The following is a 19456-nucleotide window of genomic DNA, read 5'->3' as shown; positions in this document are numbered from 1 at the left end:
AGTAATGGGATGGCTGGGTCAAATGGTATTTGTATTTCCAACTTTTGAAGGAATCGCCATACTGCTTTCCACAATGGTTGTACCATTTTACAGTCCCACCTATATTTGCTGTTTTCTTGAGGTTAGATTCAGAGTCTCCCGACAGCTAAGACAAAAAATGAAACATGTTGAGTTATACCTTTATATTCATCTAATAAAAGAAATATCCCTCGGTAGCGACTTACTTCCCAGTGATAGAGTCTAAAGCGAATTTCTCAGAGGTGTCAAGATGAAGGATTACCTCAGAGAAGGTAAACGTCTTACCTCCCTGAGCTGAAACCAGTGCCTTTTCCTCTATAGTCACTGCCTTCCAAATCAGAAAGCCACGTGCAAGGGACACTTGAGAAGCGGTCAAGGATTTTGGAGTTTCAGGCACAGGGTGTCTAAACTAACTTCTGGGCCCTTCAGGGTTCTCAGCAGCATAAAAATCTGGGGTGACCATTCTGCTGGTTACTAAAGATTGAGAAGTGGTTGCGTTTTTGCCCCAGACTTTTAGTACGTTCGGTGTACATGAAAATCTTCGTTTTAGGTTAACCTCATAACTTGGACGATCAGTGGGTGCCTCGTTTCCGAGTGGGGACCGCAGTTTTTCTTCCAGCCATAACGCAAAAGTTCGGAACCAGGAGACCAACGGAGCTCAAACAGCCAACCCCAACTGTGGAATCCGGAGGGATGTAAAATTCCTGAGGAGGAGGAGAAGAAGCGAATGGCTTTCTTTTCCCTCCAATCAGGTGAGAGTAAATCTTGACACGCCCCTTTCCGCCTACCAATCAGCCCTTGAAACTGGGAAATGGTCTTATAAATGTTATTAGTATAGCTTTTGCTTTCTTCGCGGTCAGCCTATCCCATGCACTGTTCTCACCACCAGAACACTGAGTATAACAATTCCAAAGCTCGTTAGTTCGGGTTCTCCATAGAGACCGTGGATTCTTGGCGGGGGAGGGGGACAGAGAAAGGGAACAGAAGATTCCTGAGGGCAAACTACAACTCCCAAGGGGCCTTGCGCGAACTCCGAGCAGTTTGGGCGAGGAGGCGGGCCATTATAAGGAAGATGGCTTAGGGTCACGGGGTTTCTTCCCCACTTCCTGAACAAGAGCCAGTGACCCGGAGGGGTTGAGGTGGCAACTAGACTCTCGGGCTTTGTGTCCTCCTCCCTCTGGTTTCTCGGCCCGAGACGTAGCAGGGGGGCGTGGCTCGCGCGGAGGCTGGTGGGGGTAGGAGAGCCGTGGGACGTGGGTGACGCGTCTCCATCCAGCTCAGCGGCGTGTGAGGGTTCGCGGCCGTGCGGCGATTGGCTGTTCAGAGGCGAATACGCGGCGGCCGTTGGTCGCTGGCACTACGGGGCGAGAGCCAGTGCGGGCGGGGGCGATATGGGGCAGCACTGGCGGCAGCGGCGGCCGGAGGAGGCGGGCGCGGACGAGCGGGCGGCCGCAGCAACAGCGACGGCCCCTGGAGTCCTCCTGTGAAACGCCCGTGTCCGCGCCGCCGCAGATCCCTGGGAGAGGGAGGCCAGAACGCGAGCCGCGGAGGAGGCGCTCAGCCCTTAGGACGTTTGGTCCCATCCTCGCGCTTATACTTGGGCTCCTCCATCTTGGCCTCGGCAGTGGCGGCTGCCGGGAGGATGTGCCGCCTTCTGGCGGGGGGAAGAAGGAGGAGAAGATGAAGAAGTACCGGCGGGCCTTGGCCCTGGTCTCCTGCCTCTCTCTGTGCTCCCTGGTCTGGTGAGTAGCCGCGACTACTGGGGAGTTCCCATAGAGAGGAGAAAGGGGTGGGAGCAGCCCAGGTCACACCCCCAAATCATCTTGGCTTTTAGAGTGCGGGTCTCCGAGGCCCCCTTGAAGCGGCAGACTGATTACTCTGGGACTCTTCCGCTGACTGGCCTGGCAGCACGCTGTGCGGAGATTTTCTTGATGCCTTTTGAAATTTACACAGAAATTAAGTGGGAAAGAAAGGTGCCTGGGTAGAGAGGGAACCGTCAAGTGCCTGAGTACTTGGTTACTTCTCACCTCTTGGAGACGGTACAGTGTTTGGGATAGTGTTGAGATAGACAATGGTAGTTGAGTTGCTCCCATTTACTGCCAGGTATTTGATTTCGTAGTGTGCAAATGGCATGAAGCACACCAGATACAGTATGTTCGGACAGGCGGCTTTAAAGAGATGAGTCGTTTTGAGGGTAAGAATAATATGTAAGCAAGCAGTACTCCTAGCTATTCTTTGGAGAATCTGGCCAGTGCATTTTGGGCTGCCATTCTTGGAAACTTTTGGGGGTGTTATGAAGCACTTTTTCAGGGAGGTGGATGATGGGAAGCCGTTGGGTTGGTGGAGAGGATGTCTCAGGTGTAGCGTGTAAAGTAAGTTGTGCTGTGGCTTGGGTAATGTCTCTTAGTAATGAGAGGGTAGTTTTGTATTTTGAAAGCGGGAAAATTGCTTTGTCCTTGAAGTTTTATGGAGTTTCTGGTAACCCTTGGTACATTTGGGTTTTATTGAGACGATGAGAGCTTCTAAGTCAAAGGGTTGCTATCAGTGTACTTCTTGGAAAAGCCAGTTTTTCCTTCCACGGACTATCTTCAGAGATGTTTGATATGTGATGACTGAAAAGTTGCTTCTTCAGTCAGCGATTTGCTTTTTGTGATATTAAAATCTGGATAAACTTAGTTTTCTGTTTTGGTTACTTCTGCAAAACACCAACAGTATTTTCATTTTACTGGTACCTAATGGATTCTAAAGGCACTGAAGTTGAAGAGTTGTTGCTCACATAAAATAATACATAAATGATGGGAAGAATAAGTGAAATTATAGATAATTATGTTATCTGTAAATTATTTAAATTATAAATTTAATTGGAAGAACAAGTGAATGATAGAGAATAAGAAATTTGACCTCATGCCTTTCATGATTTTCTTAATAAGACCAAATGTCATTTGCCTTCTTACCATTATAAGGACATTATCCAAATGTCATAGCACCCTCCTTTCTACCTTTTAACATTATGTTGGGTACCAAGAAGTGCCTGCAGGAAATGGCTGTACTCACCCCCTTTACTGAAACCCTGTATTCATATCTACTTTCCAGGGGCTGCCTGGTTGTTTGTCAATTATTTCTTAATTTCTTTCCTAGAATTCTCCTTAGTCTTGACCATCTTTTGAGCATGTTCTTCTTCATTAGCACTTCCTGAAATGGTTTATAAGGCATAGAGGTTACATTTTGCATTCAAGTTTAAAATGCACCAATATTCTGATTTTTCTTTTTTTAATTGGGGGGTGGAGATGAAACCAAGCATTAGAATGTGGTTCTTAACATCATTTGTGGATTTAAATTAACCATGCTTCTATTACTTTTTGGAATTTCTGACTGTCTTTTGTTAAGCCAATGTCAGTATTTTCTCAACTATATCCTTTAGCAATAGTGGGGAGATAGTGCCCTCTTAGGGGAAAATCAGCCAGCCTAATACTGAGAATAAACCAAAAAACCCACGGCTGTCAAGTCAATTGCAACTACTGAAAGTCCAATCCCTACTACTGAAAATAGTAGTCATAAAATTCTAAAAAGTAAAGTGCAAAATGGATGGTGAGGGTTTAAGAATGTAAAAAGTTTAAGAAACTTTAGCTTAAGAAACAATTGGGTTAGAATATTTTGATACCTGTTTGAATTGCCAAATTTAGAGACATTTTAATTAGTCTTTAGCCGAGCTGTTTAAAAGGCATTTAAAATGCTAGGCTTGAGTTCTTTGAAGTGTGATGATGAGACTGGAGAAAGGCATCTGTGCTCTGCTGGTTGGCAAAAGGGATACTGCTATTATGTCTTTTGAGAGTCGTCTTCCTTGGGAAATGGAAATGTTGAATTTATAGACTGGCTCAACTGAAGGTCTAACTCGTGCTCCAATTTGTTCTGTCATTGCTCAACATCTCCCTTTCCTTCTTCAAAAATGGTAACTTAAAGCCGTTGTTAGGTGCAAGTTGATTTTGATCCATAGAGACTTAATGTGACAGAATAGAATTGCCCATAGGCTGTAATCTTAATGAGAAGGGGCCCTGGCTGCGAATGAATGGTTAGACGTTTGGCTGCTAACTGAGGAGTTGGCAGTCTGTTCCTATAAAGAGTTGGCCTAGGAAACTCTCTGGGGGCAGTTCTACTCTATCCTATAAGGTGCTGTGAGTTGGAATCAACTCGACAGCGTACAACAGTAATCTTTATGGGAGCAGATAGCTAGGTCTTTCTCCCTGGAAGCTGCTTGTTAGATTCAAACTATTAACCTTTTGGTTAGCAGCCAAAACCCTTAACTGTTGCTTCACCAGTGCTCCTAAGCCATTGTAAGGTTAGACAGAAGGTTTGTGAAAGAGTTGATAATGCTTATATTAGCCATTTTTGTCATCTTTGTTATTCATAAATTTGTCCCAAAATTTTGTGACCCATTTCTATTTTAAGCTGAAATATTCAATAAATTCATGAGAGAGTAAGTTTATACTATAGTAGTACTCAAGTGTCTAACGTTGCCCTCTTCATCCTACTAGGGTTACTGAATTTTATTACCTTATTTATATTGTAATACTTTTGTAGATCTTGATTATCTTTTTTTTCTACTACTTTTTTAGCTCCATAGTAAAACCAATCTATCTCCTTATTCATTCTAATTGCTATTTTTCCTTTTGCATACTTTATGATTCTTTATTGCACAATACAGAGTATTCTAGACAAAAATGCACTGTAGCTGCAGCATAGAACAATAATAATAGCTAATATTAAATTGTCAGCTATCTTTGTCAGGCATATAATGTATACTTTACACATTTTAGCACATTTAATCTTCATAGAAACCCTGTTAGTTATTTTTAATCATGTTTTACATTTTATTGATAAGGAACTAGAGAGGTTAAGTAATTTGCTTGAGTAAGGTTAAGTAACCAGTAAGTGTTAGAATCTAGATTTGAACCTATGGAGCCTGACTCATAGCACAGACTCCTGACCACTATGGTCCTTTGACTATAGTCCAGAAGTTTGTGTTCTAGATATGGCTCCATCACTTACTAGATGTGTGTCCTGGGATATGTTACATAATTTCTTTGTACTTTAGTTTTTATATCCCCAAAATGGAAATATGATCCATTCATACCTCACAGGGTTGTTAGGGTGATGACATAATATAAATGATAGATCTTTGTAAAACATCAAGGACATGTATATTATATATTTATATAATATATAATTTATAATAAAGTCATTCAACAAAATTTTTTATCATGCTTATTCTCTGTACAGATATTGTTGTAAAAAACCAAACTCACTGCCATCGAGTCAATTACGACTTCTAGCGACCCCTCCTTGGGTTTCTGAGGCAGAATCACTATGGAAGTAGATTGCCCAGTCTTCCTTACGAGGAGTGGCTCGTGAGTTTGAACCTCTAGTCTTCTGGTTAGCAGTCAAATGCCTTAGGCACTATGCCATCAGAGCTCCCGATACTGTTACAGGCATTGAAAAAAAGATAGGGTGATCAACTCATCTTAGTTTTCACTCTGAAAGTGCTTTGTCCCAGGAATCCCCTGTATTAGTTGCTACATATTTGGAGACTGAAAACAATACAAATATAGTATCTTACAATTTTGGGAGTCAAAAGTCCGAAATCAGCCTCACAGTCAAAAAGTGTCAGCAGGGCTAGTTTGTTCCTTCTGGAGGCTCTGAAGGCAGAATCCATTTTCTTGCCTTTTTCAGCTTCTAGATGCTTCCTGCATTGGGCACCTTCCTTGCATCACCCCAGTCTCTTGCTTCAGTTCTCACATTTACTTGCTGATTCTCCTGCCTCTCTCTTATAAGGGCTCTTATAATTACTTTGGGCCCACCCCTAAAATCCAGGATAATCTCCATATCTCAAGATTCCTAATTTAATTACATCTGCAAAGTCCCTTTTATCATGTAAATTATACATACTCATAAATTCTGGGGACTGTAGATTGCCCACCCTTCCTTTTGAGGAAGGAAGGGTGGGCAACCAACTTCCGTAGTGATACTGCCTTGGAAACCCAAGGGGTCATTATGAGTCGGACCTGACTCGATGGCAGTGGGTTTGGTTTGGTTTGGTTTGTGATGTGGATGGACATTTCATGGGGAAGGGAGCATTATTCAGTTCACCAACAGTTGCTGTTGAGCCGACGCTGTATATATGTGTAGTAGAGCAGAACTATGTGCTCTACAGAGTATTCATGGCTGTAAGCTTTTGGAAGCAGATTGCCAGACATTTCTTCGATATACTTTTGTTTGACCCACCAGCCTTTCACTTAGTAGCTGAGTGCTTATTGTTTGTACTATCCTGGAACTCTAGCCTACCATACTCCCTTAATGCTGGGCAAAATGGGAATTTTGATCACCACCGTAAAGAGGAAAAAGACTTGGTTCATGCCCTGAAACAGTGGATATTCAAAACTTACTCACAAAAAGAAAAATCTTTGTGCATGTACCTTTAGTAGATGCTTCCAAACTAAACCAAACTCACTGTCATTGAGTTGATTGAGACTCCTAGCGACTCCCATTGGGTTTCCAAGGTTGTAAATCTATTGAAGCAGACTGCCTTATCTTTCTTCTGGGGAGCAGCTGGAGAGTTTCAACCATGAAATTTTTGGTTATCAGCCAAATGTCTTACATTGTCTTACTATACCACCAGAGCTCCTTTAGTATATGCTTAGTTGTGTTTAAACCATTTGTCTGCTACCCAAAACGTTGGCAGTTTGAACCCACCAACTGCATTGTGAGAGAAAGATGTGGCAGTTTGCTTCCGTAAAGATTTAAAGCCTTGGAAGCCCAATGAGGCAGTTCTACTCTGTCCTATAGAGTTGCTATGAGTTGGAATAGACTTGATGGCAGTGGCTTTGGTTTTGATTTCCATGTTACAAGGGTCAGTTTGGTTAAAACTAAGTAATAGAATCCCTAAATCTGCTTAATTGGGCACAGTTAAACTGGAATGATTGCAATGTGGTAGAAGTAAACCCCACTGGTTATAGAATTCCTACTCAGGTTCCTGGTTATATCCCTTGCTGTTCTTGATGTGTGACCAGATGACCTTTCACTGAATATTAATCCTTTTATTAATCTTGATAAAGCTTACCTTGTTTTTCAGATAAGGAAGAAAAAAAAAAACAACAAACTACTGTTTTCTTAGTTCCCGGATTGTACAAATGATTAACCCAGTTGGCTGCTTACCGAAAGATTTGTGGTTTGAATCCACCTGGATGTGTCTCAGAAGAAAAGCCTGGCAATCTCTTCTGAGGAAAAAAAAAAAAAAAAAATCAGCCTTTGAAAACCGTGAAGCACAGTTTTACTCTGACACGTAGGGTTGGTATGAGTTGGAATTGACTCAGTGGCACCTGGTTTTATCGGGGTGTTGGTGGTTCACTGGTAGAACTCTAGCCTTCCATGTAGGACACCTGGCTCCATTCCTGGTCAGTGCACTTCATGCACCAGAAAACAAAAATCAAACCCAATGCTGTCAAGTTGGTTCCAACTCACAGCAACCCTATAGAACAGAGTAGAACTGCCCCATAGAGTTTCCAAGGTGGTAGTCTTTATGGAAGCAGACTGCCACATCTTTCTCTCACAGAACAGCTGGGAGGTTTTAATTGCTGCCTTTTGGTTAACATTTGCATGTTTAACCAGTGCACCACCAGAACTCCTTACCTCATGCCTAGCCACTACTTTTTGTCACTGGAGACTTGTCTTTGCAATGATGCTGAAGAAGTTTCAGCAGACCTTGCAGACTAAGAGGGACTATTAAGAAAGGCCTGGTGAACTACTTGTGTAAATCAACCATTGAAAACTCTATGGATCACAACTGTCTGATCATAGGGATGATATAAGACCGGGTGGCATTTTGTTCCATTGTCCACAGGTCACCATAAGTTGGAGCCAATTTGAAAGGTAACAACATTTCTTTCCTATACTCACAAGGATCATCTTGAAGAAGCTCACATTTAGACTATAATGGGAAGAGCTTGATATTTAAACACTTCTCCTACATGTGACATATCATAAAACTGGTTTGTTGATTGTGACTCATTGTGACCCCATGTGTGTTAAAGTAGAATTGTGTTATAAAAGGTTTTCAGTGGCTGATTTTTTAGAAATAGTTTGCCAGGTCTTTCTTGCAAGGTACCTCCAGGTGGTTAGCAGCCAAGCACATTAACTGTACCACTCAAGAATTCTGACAAATACAGAGGTACTTAAAAAGTCTTTAGGAACACCAGGGGAAGAATTTGTATTCTGGTTATGCTTCTGTCACTAGCTTTATTTCCTTGAACAAGTTATTTCTGAGTCTTGGTTTTCATCCATAAAATGAATTTGGAGAATGGATAGTTCAAGATAAAGAATTGTATTTCAGGCAAGGGAACATTTTTGATTTTGTGTTACCTAGAGCTTGGAGTGTTTGTGGAGATTGGGAGGGAGAGCCAGGTAATGAAGAGACTTGATTGTTTTGCAGATGATCTCTGATTATAACCTAATAGTAAAGATGAGTGAATGAAGTAGTTTAAGTATGAGGGGGTGGTCAGATTGATTTTTTTAAGTTAGATTGCTCTGTGGGATAGAATGGGTTTGGAGGGAGCAGGGTTTGTAGACAGGGGCCCTCATTAGTGGTCATACTAGGAGAGAGCTGATGTTTGAAGCAAGACAGTCTATTTTGTTGGTCATTTTAACCTTCGTAATAATTTTTTTCACAGTATAATCAACCCAGTTTTTACTGATTTCAAAGGTGTATTTCTTGGTTTGTGAGTGTCTCAGGGCCCGGCCCTCTTTTTTTTTTAACCTGATAATTTTTCTGGTATCTTGTTCATTTGTTAATACACTTAAGACCAAAGAACTCATTGCCATTGAGTCCATTCTGACTCATAGCAACTCTGTAGGACAGAGTAGAACTGCCCCATATGTGTTCTCAGGCTGTAAACCTTTACAGAAGCAGACTGCTTCATCCTTGTCCCGACAAGTGGCTGGTGAGTTCAAACTACCGATCTTTTGGTTAGCAGCCACATGCCTTAACCACTGCACTACCATAGCTCCTTAATATGCATAAGAGAGCAAACCCACCAGCCACTCCTCAGAAGAAAGGTTGGGCAATCTACTTCCATAGTGAGGTTGTTGTTGTTGTTGTTATGTGCCGTCAAGTCAGACCCAACTCATAGCGACCCCTCTGTGGGTTTCTGAGGCCGTATCACTACGGAAGTAGATTGCCCAACCTTCCTTCCGAGGAGTTGCTGGTGGGTTTGAACTGCCAGCCTTCTGGTTAGCAGTCAAGTGCTTTAGGCACTGCCTCTGAAACCCAAGGAGGGGTTGCTATGAGTTGGATCCAACTTCATGGCAGTGGGTTTGGTTTGGTTTGGTTTAGAGATGTACATAAGCAGGTTTTTTGTTTTGTTGTTGTTGTGTTTTGTCTTTTTAAAAGATGATGCATTGAAACATACTTGAAAATCTCAAGTCTTTATCATCCATCTTGTGGAGTAATTCTTTGCTTATTTTCTGTTTTTATCTCTAACATTTTTAAGCTAAGAATTACGTCTTTTCTGAGTAACATAATAAAACAGCTTCTCTTACCCAAATAATTTGATGAATTAATTTAATTTTTTTTTTTTTGTAATTTCAGTAGCCTTTCTTGTGGACCTTAATGCCAAAATATTTGCCAAAAAAAAAAAAAAAAGGTTTATCTTTGTTCTGGGTTACATATTCCAAAGAAAGCATCTGGTACTTAGAAGAGGTGTTGGGTCGTTATAAACAGTGTCAGATGCTTTCATACAAGTTAGATGAAGCCAGATTGCCTAAGAAGGAAAAGGTTTGTGAAGGAAGGTGTGATAGCTTTGTATAAAACTTGAACACTCGTGTCCCATAAAAGATAGTGAATAATTTATTTATCTGTAACGACCTCATTGTTCTTTGAATTTTTTTTTTTTTTTTTATTAGGATTTGGGTGAAGATTTACAGAGTAAATTCACTTTTCATACAGCAGTTCACATATACTTTGTCTCATGTCATTGACCAAAATTTACAATGCAGCAGCTCCCCTCCCACTTCCTCCCCATAGTTACCTCCTCCCAGTGTCCATCCCTTCATACTCTTCGAGAGGCCCATTTTCTGCCAACCCTGTATATGATCTTGGATACACTCTCCATTTAGACATACATAATTGTTTAGCTTGTTCACCCATCTATCCGTCCCTATACCCATATTTGCTTTCATTAACAACTCAGTATTGTATTTACAAAGGGGTTCATATTTGTTGTTTGTAATGCCCATGTAACTCTCTCTGTCTTTCTCATCCTCAATGCTGCCATATTGGTCACTCACATTTGGTACATTGCCCTTCTCTTCACCCAAATCAATATTTATCTCTATCTATCTAACAGCATTCCCTCCCCTTCCCTCCCACCCCTGGTAACCAACAAAGAAAATGTCCTCCAATATATAAACATTTCCTTAACTTTTACAATAACAGACTAATACAATATTTGTCCTTTTGTGACTGACTTATTTCGCTCAGCATAATGTCCTCCAAGTTCATCCACGTTATGCGGTGTTCTGCAGATTCTACATTATTCTTTAGCGTTGCATAGTTGTTCTTTGAATTGTTTTTAAAAGAGCTGGATGTGTTTCATGTTACTTCCGTAGGTTATTAAACATTTGAAGATGTATTGGAATGGAAACAGGTAGTAGAGTTGACACATGTGGGGTACAGAATTTAACTTTACCCAAAGTAATTTGGTTTTTGCCCTTGTTTCCTGAGAGATAACTCTTACTACTGTCATCATTAGGTGTCATCAAGGCAAGTTTTGACTAATAGTGACCCCCATGAAATGGAGTAGAATTGCCCTGTAGGGTTTTCTAGGATCTATCTTTACAGGAGCATATTGCTTGGTCTTTCTCGCACAGAGCCATTGCTTGACTTTGAACTGGCAGCCTTAACCTTTGTGCCACTAGGTTTCTTGAGATAAATCTTAAATCAAACCTATTGCCATCAAGTCTATTCTGACTCACAGTGACTGATCATATAGAACAGAGTAGAACTGCTCCGTGGGTTTCTAAAGCTATGAATCTTTTTGGAAGCAGACTGCCATATCTTTCTCCCACACAGTGACTTGGAGGTTCGAACCACTTTTCACTTAGCAGCTGAGCACTTTAACTGCTGCTTTAGATACCCTTTTGAGATATCTAAACCTGTGGAATTTCCTGGGTAATTGAAGTGTCTTTATTATCTAAACTACATCTGAGGGTTTGCGCCAGTGAGTTGAAGGTAGCTTGACAAGAAGGACTGCTTTGTGGCCTGCTATCAGCTGATGTGTGGAGCACATGATTCAATTAATGATGACTATATAATGAGGCCCCAATAAAAGCTCTCTGAACACTGAATCACCATGGCTTTCTTGATTAGTAAAAGACATTGATATATGTAGAAGGTTGGTATGTCTTGTTTTGGGACATGGAGGCACTGTGTTGAGAACTGTCCCAGATCTCACTCAATATGTTTCTTTATTTGTACCTTTTTTTCCTGCAATAAAACTGAAATCCTCAGTAAAGTACTATCTATGAGTTCTGTGAGTCATTTTGGTGAATCCTGGAACCTGTGGGAGCTATTAGGTAAAAGGAAGGCCTATGGACTCCTAAGCTTTGTGCCTGCTGTCTAGAGGGGCGGGTAGAGGGAACCCCTGAATTTGTAGCCAGGAGGTCAGAAGTAAGGATGTTGTATGGCATCTGAAGTGTCAGGCAGACCTGGCAATCTGGAGGATTCTGTCCTGTACCTTGTGAGATCTGACCTAGCTCTGAGTAGTTAGGGTCAGAGCAAGAAGTACTTCATTGTCAGAACAGATGTGAAAAATGGATATTTGCTTGATATTTCATATTTCATTTGAATTTATTCACTCAGCAGGCAATGGAAAAACAAAAGGTACTGGTGTCTAATTTAACTTTGAGCATTATTTGTTTCATTTTTCAGTCCATTAACTGGTAAATTATTTTTTCACTTTTCTTAACAATCTATATGGAGGAGAAATGTGTCAATATGTTTACCAAACATTAGTGCTTAAAATGAAAAGGAAGAGAGAAACTTTTAAAGAAATTAAGCACTAAGCCCTTTATTTTCTAAACTCATCTTCCAACAGAAATATTTATAGGTTTGAAATACTTCTATGTTTATTAGTTTACTCATGATTGAAAAACAAAGTACTCTTTGCTTGAGACTTAGTTATATACATTTTGCTCCTTGTACTTTAGTGATAATAGTATGTATCAGTTTTGGTTTTCAAGGCTGTATTTTAAAGTAGTATCAAAAAAGAAAACTATGTGTCCCAAGGGGATGGGAAAATTGCTTTTGGGTATTTGCAATAGAAGAATGTTAATCCCTTGGGATAAACATGTTTTTGGCTTCTTTCGGAAGTGTAGTTTTTTTTTTTTTTTGATAGGTTTGTTTTTATTTTACAGGCTATTTTTAATGAATTTCTAGTTAAAATTATTTTATATAAAGTTAACACCTAGCTTTTCTAAAAAAAAAAAAATATATTTTGTAGCATTAATGTGGCTCACAGTTACCAAGATAACTTTGTATTTCCTGTTATGTAGTATTTGTAATCCTGTAAAAATGGAAGGATGGGGGATCAGAGATCCTCCTCTAACTTGATGAGGGGGAGCGAGAACAATCATCAACTTCAGCCCAGGCTGATCCCTGAGAGACAGAGGTCTAACATACCTCCACCCTCCAGTCTTTTACCATTTTGACACCAGCTGTCCCGCAGCATGCTCTACTTCTATGCTGCGTTTGGTAATCAGTTGCAGTGGCCACACAGAACTCACAGACCATACTCTTGATTATGGGGTTTATTAGGCAAGTAACAGGTTACAATACAGTATCAGGAACGACGGTTCTTTGCTCAGAACAGCTTCTTGGCTGTGCCCACAGGCAGGCTTCTCTCTGGCCATTGGCCTCTCAGCCTGTCCTTGCCCTGCTTGGAAAAGTGTTACAAAGCGCTTTAGCTCCACCAGTAAGTGCCCAGGGGCACCCCTCTCTGCCAGGAAGCCTCCTACCCAAAGGCACTCAGCTTTCTGGCTCTGTGAGCCAGGAAACCCACTGCACCCTCTTCTGCCAGTGTCTGGTTCTGCTGCTTCTGGTTTTCTGCCATGCTTGCTACTGCTTCTTGCCATGTCTTGCTCTCTCCAGTGTTACAGCTCTTTCTTTCTCTGTCTCCTGGGTCTGGAAGGTTCTCAGCATCGGGACCACAGGTCTAAAGTGTATGCTTTGCTCCCATTTCTACTTCTTGATGGTAATGAAATCTCTCCTCTTTCTGCTTCTGGAATAGCTCATTTTAAGCTTAGTGGGATGGCAAAACTGACCAATACACTAGTTAGGATTCCATATACCTTATGTGCATAATACATACCCACAAGAGTTCCATGTACCTTATTTGTATCAGAAACAAATTGTCCAGTACTCTTGGTGGCCACAAGCACCATATTTGCATATTCCTACCCAATCATTGGGTGGAAGTCACAAAGACTATGGCTAGAAGGGCTATATTATATATAACTCACTGCACCACAACTCATGGGAGAAAATAAGTAAAAGCACTTAAATTGTCTGTCATAGTAAGTGCTGTGTAAGTTCTTTTTCTTACTATTATCTGTTCACTCTGGGAACATTGATAATTTGTTGAATAGAGGTAGGATGGCGTATGTGTTAGAGTTAAGAGATAGGAAATCATAAATTCATTCAAAACACTGAGTACCAACGGTATATTTGGTGTCTTGTTGCTTTTGATCAGGTGATTCTGATTAATGGCAAACTACTGTGTGCAAAGTAGAACTGCTCCATAGGGTTTTCAAAGCTGTGACCTTTTGGAAGCAGATCACCAGGCCTGTCTTCTGAGGCACCCTGGATGGATTTGAACCATCAACCTTTTGGCTAGTAGTCAAGTGCTTAATCACTTGTGTCACCCAGGGAAAGAAGCAGGAGACGTGAGCTCTGGCTTGAGGAGTATACAACCTTGTTGTCAAAATACAAATATTAGTGTAGTGGAAAGGGTATAAAACTAAGCCAAGTTCCATTATAGTTCTTTCCTTGTATTATTAATAGACATTTATTGAATGCTTATTGCTATTCTAAAGGAGTTCCGGTTGTGTAATGATTAAGACGTTTGGCTGCTAACCAAAAGATCAGTGGTTTGAACCCACTAGCTGCTCCGCAGAAGAAAGATGAGGTAGTTTGCTTTCATAAAGGTTTATAGCCTTGGAAACCCAGTAGAGGTTGCTACGAGTTGGAATGGACTCAATGGCAGTCCGTTATTGCTCTTCTAAGTGGTTTATATGTATTAACTCATTTTATCCTCATTACAACTCTTGAGGTAGACCTTCATTTTAAAGATGAAGAAAGGGAAGTATAAAAAAATAGTAACTAATTTGCCCAAGTTCTCAGAGGAGCCAGAATTAGAACCTAAGAAAGCTGGATTCTGAGCCTGTGTTCTTAACCACTATACTTTGCTGCCAGTAGGTGAGCCTTGGGCAAGTTTCTTTACTTTTTCTCTGTGTGTCAGTTTTCTTATCTGAAAATGGGGGTGCCTGGGTTGATATAGGAAGGAATAGATGGGAATGAAAGTTACTCGTGTTTTTTTTCCCCAATATACATGCCTAGGACTCTTTACCTTAGAAATTCTGTCTCAGTAGATTTAGGATATTCTTTTTTTTCACTTTCTTTTTTTTATTTTTATTTATTTCATTGTGATTTGGGTGAAGATTTACAGAGCAAATTCACTTTCCATACAGCAGTTCACATACACTTTGTCTCATGACATTGACCACAATTCACCATAATGCAACAGCTCCCCTTCCACTTCCTCCTGACAGTTACCTCTTCCCTGTGTCCATCCCTCCATGCACTCCTGCCCCCTGAGCTGTCTCCCTGTGCATAAACAGCCCTTCTATTCTCCCATGATTGTTCTCTCCAAGGAGTGTATCTGCCTGAGGTAAATGTTCAACTCATATGCCTGTCTTTTGTTTGGCTGAAAACCACACGTGTGGGTTCAATTAGATTTAGGATATTCTTTTGTTCATTTCGATCAGTCTTAATGGATTAAATGAACTCCGAGATTTTTATACCGTTAACATTTGAAGGTATCTGATTTGAACATTGTAAACTATAACCCAAAAAACAAAACAAAACAAACACAGTAATACTGAATTATTTAGTATTTGCTTTTAAACGAAGGGAAAGATTGTGCTGGAGTTGTCAGAGAAAGCTTGGGTTGGGGTTAAAAACAGGAAATGACGTGTGGTTCATAAACTTGGCTTTGATGGTGCTTCATGAGCTCAGCTAAGATGTACTGGTGCTGCTATATTAATAATGGCCTTTTCTATGTGTATGTGTATATGTGTCTACCTGTCTGTAGTGAGTAGATAGCAGTTGTCAAGGAGAGAAATACTATGCTAAAAGAGGTGATATACTTGATATGAGTGATATGCTTTTAATAAGCCTGAGTAGAAAGAGATGGATTTGGGAGATATGGTGGGTTTTGCAAACTAGGCTGAGCAGTAGACAGCAAAAATCCAGCAAGGGAAGTAACATGGTGGAAGTGGTATTTGAGAAGGTTATTTGACATCATTGTGCTAACTGTATTTCAGAGAGATGAATAATAAATGAAAAGTAATTGGAGTAACTGAGGTATATTATAACAAGGTACTCTTAACTTGGCAGTGGAAATGAAGAAGAGGATGAATTGAGCAGAGGTATTGAGGAAATAAGTGATCATGTTTGGTTGATAGATTAGAAAGCCAGTAATGGAGTGCAATAGATAACAGCATTGAGCTAAGATTCAAAAAGAACTGGGTTTAGTTGGCCTCTAACCAGCTGTTGTTCTTCATCAAGCCACTTTCTGTAATCCATGAAATAAAGTGATTGAAATAGATCTCAATGTCAAGAGGCTTCTATGTGATGTGCCCTGTGCAGGATTCTGGTGGATGAAATAGGCAAACTAACTACTTTCTTGGAGTTTACTTTGGTTGAGAGAATAAATGATAGTATCTGAAATTATGAACCCATGAAATAAGGTTCAAAGAGAGAGGAAAGTTGAGTTTTTCTTTTTTAACTGGGCTTCTAGAATTGATGATGTTCAGTGGAAGAAACTGTTAGTTGGAGGTGAGTGTAATATCCTAGTAGAGACACTATGAAAAGGTGTTCAACTGTGTGGATCTTAATAAGTGATGGATAACATTGCAAAAAATGGGAATTCCAGAATACTTCATCATGCTCAGGAGAAACCTATACATTGACTAAGATGCAGTTGTTTGAACAGAACAAGAGGATACCGGGTGGTTTAAAACGAGGAAAAGTGTGCATCAAGGTTGTACCCTTTCACCATACTTAACTCAGTCTGTATGCTGAGCAGATAATCCGAGGAGCTTGACTGTATGATGAAGAACATGGCATTAGGATTGGAGGTGGTGGTGGTTGTTGGTAGCTGCTGTTGAGTTAGCTCCAACTCACAGCAACCCTACGTCCTTGAGGATTGGTGGAAGATTCATTAACAACCTGAGACATGCAGATGACACAACCTTGCTTGCTGAAAATGAAGGTGATTTGAAGTACACTTACTGGTGAAGATCAAAGACTATAGCTTTCAGTATGGATTAGGCCTCAACATAAGAAAATGAAAATCCTTAAAACTAGAACAATAAGCAACATCATGATAAATGGAGGAAAGGTTGAAGTTGTCAGGGATTTCAGTTTACTTGGATCCACAAACAACACCCATGGAAAGCAGTAGTCAAGACATCAGGCATCATATTGCACTGGGCAAATCTGCTGAAAAGAACTCTTTAATACGTTAAAGAGCAGAGATGTCACTTTGAAGACTAGGGTGTGCCTGATCCAAGCCATGGTATTATCAGTAGCCTCATGTACATGTGAAAGATGGACAATGAATAAAGAAGGCTGCAGACCTGTTGTTGCTGTTAGGTGCCATTGAGTCAGCTCTGACTTAAAGCAGCCCTGTGTACAGCAGAATGAAACACTGCCTAGTCCTGTGCCAGCATAACTATCCCTGTTATGCCTGAGCACATTGGTGCAGCAGCCACTGTGTCTATCCATCTTGTTGAGGGCCTTCCCCTTCTTCGTTTACCCTCCACTTTACCAAACGTGATATTCTTTTCCAGGGAATGGTCCCTTCTGACGTGACCAAAGTAAGTGAGATGAAGTCTGGCCATTCTTGCTTCCAAGGAGCATTCCAGTTGCAATTCTTCCAGGACACATTTGTTAGTCCTTTAAGCAGACCATGGTACTCTTAGCATTCTTCTCCAACACCACAACTCAAAAGCATCAACTCTTTTTCAGTCTTCCTTATTCATTGTCCAGCTCTCATATGCATAAGAGGCTATTGAAAATACCATGGCTTGGGTTAGGTGCATCTTAATCTTCAAGGAGGCATCTTTGCTCTTTGTCACTTGAAAGAGGTTTTTTGTAGCAGATGTGCCCAATACAATACATCGTCTGATATCTTGAGTGCTGCTTCCATTGGTATTGATTGTAGAACCAAGTATTATGAAATCCTTGACAACTTCAATCTTTTCTCCATCCACCATGAAGCTGTTTATTGGATCAGTTGTGAGGATTTTTGTTTTCTTTATATTGAGGTGTAATCCATACTGCAGACTGCAGTCTTTTATCTTCATCAGTAAATGCTTCAAGTCATCATCACTTTCAGCAAGCAGAGTTGTGTCATCTGTGTATGGCAGGTTGTAAATGAGTGTTCCTTCAATTCTGAGGCCATGTTCTTTGTATAATCCAGCCTCTTGGATTATTTGCTCAGCATACAAATTGAATAGGTATGGTGAAAGAATGACACACTCCCTTCTTGATTTTGAACCATGCAGGGTGCCCTTGTTCTGTTAGAATGACAGCCTCCTGATCTATGTACAGGTTCCTCATCAGTACAATCAAGTGTTCTGGAATTCTCGTTCTTCTCGATGTTATCCATAATTTGTTATGATCCACACAATCAAATGCTTTTGCATAGTCAATGAAACATAGTAAACATCTTTCTGGTATTCTTTGCTTTCAGGTAAGATCCATCTGACATCAGCAATGATATCCCTCATTCCATGTCCTCTTCTGAATTCAGCTTGCATTTCTGGAAACTCTGTCAATATGCTGCTGTTGCAACCATTTTTAAATTATCGTCAGTAAGATTTTACTTGCATGTGATATTAATGACATTGTTTGATGATTTCCACATTCTGTTTGATCACATTTCTTTGGAGTACAAATATGGATCTCTTCCAGTCAGTTGGCCAGTTAGCTGTCTTCCATATCTCTTGTCATAACTGAGTGAGTGCCTCCTGCGTGGCATCCATTTATTGAAACATCTCAATGGGTATTCCGTCAGTTCCTGGAGCCTTGTTTTTTTTTTGCCAGTTCCTTCAGTGCAGCTTCAATTTCTTCCTCCAGTACCATTGGTTCTAGATCATATGCCACCTCCTGAAATGGATGAACACTGACCAGTTCTTTTTGGTACAGTGACTCTGTATGTATTCTTTTCATCTTCTTTTGATGCTTCCTGCATCATTTAGTATTTTGCCCATAGAATCTTTCAATATTGCAACCCGAGGCTTAAATTGTTTCCTCAGTTCCTTCAGTTTGAGAAATGCTGAGAGGGTTCTTCCTTTTTGGTTTTTTAACTCCAGGTCTTTACACATTTCATTATAGTAATTGGCTTTGTCTGCTTGGGCTGCTCTTTGAAATCGTCTGTTCAGCTCTTTTACTTTTGTCATTTATTCCATTTGCTTTAGCTACTTTTCACACGGGAGTCAGATGCAGGGACCCAGGTAAGGGTGGTATGAGAGGTTTCCAACAGGGAGGCAAACTTGTCTGTCTGTTTGTCCTACCGTGGTGACGTGTTGATGTGAGTTTCAAGGCTGAGCCACTGGTGTTTCTAACCCGTGGTGCACAGGTATCATCCCAGCTTACAGACTGAGACAGACTAGGAAGAAGGAAAAGGCTGTCCCCTTCTCAAAGAATTGGCCAGGGAAAACCTTATGAATAGCAAAGAAACACTGTTTGATACATTACCGCACAAGTTTATGAATAGTCTGGTTAGGTTAGAAGACTCTCAAAATAGGACTGGGAAAGAGCTGCATCATCTGAGTAAACCCATCCTTACTCCTGTGGATAAGGTAAAGCTTTTGTGAGACCTCCATTTGCTGATGTGGCACTGCTCAAATTGAAGAGAAACAGCTGGAGACATCCATTAATCATTGGAACATGGAATGTACGAAGTATGAATCTAGGAAAATTGGAAGTTGTAAAAAATGAAATGGAACGTATAGAGATTGATATCCTTGGCATTAGTGAGCTGAAATGGACTGGTTTTGGCCATTTTGAATCAGACAACCATATGATCTACTATGCCGGGAATGA

The 19456-nt window shown here is 40.7% G+C and overlaps 1 protein-coding gene across 1 annotated transcript in view; it reads left to right on the top strand.

Annotated features, from left to right (window-relative positions):
- The first annotated feature begins 1698 nt into the window (after nucleotides 1–1698).
- Nucleotides 1699–19456, top strand: part of SUCO (SUN domain containing ossification factor) — a 126700-nt gene continuing 108942 nt past the window's right edge. The window contains exon 1 of the mRNA XM_007947112.2: nucleotides 1699–1760. Within this exon, the coding sequence (XP_007945303.1) occupies nucleotides 1699–1760 (62 nt within the window). The remainder of the gene's footprint in view (nucleotides 1761–19456) is intronic.

The sequence above is a fragment of the Orycteropus afer genome, unplaced genomic scaffold (assembly GCF_000298275.1).
Source record: "Orycteropus afer afer isolate SDZICR_OR568_19922 unplaced genomic scaffold, OryAfe1.0 scaffold00175, whole genome shotgun sequence".
NCBI classification, from domain to species: Eukaryota; Metazoa; Chordata; class Mammalia; order Tubulidentata; family Orycteropodidae; genus Orycteropus; species Orycteropus afer.
Note: the sequence above shows the minus strand (reverse complement) of the source record. Positions and strands in the feature narration are given on the sequence as shown.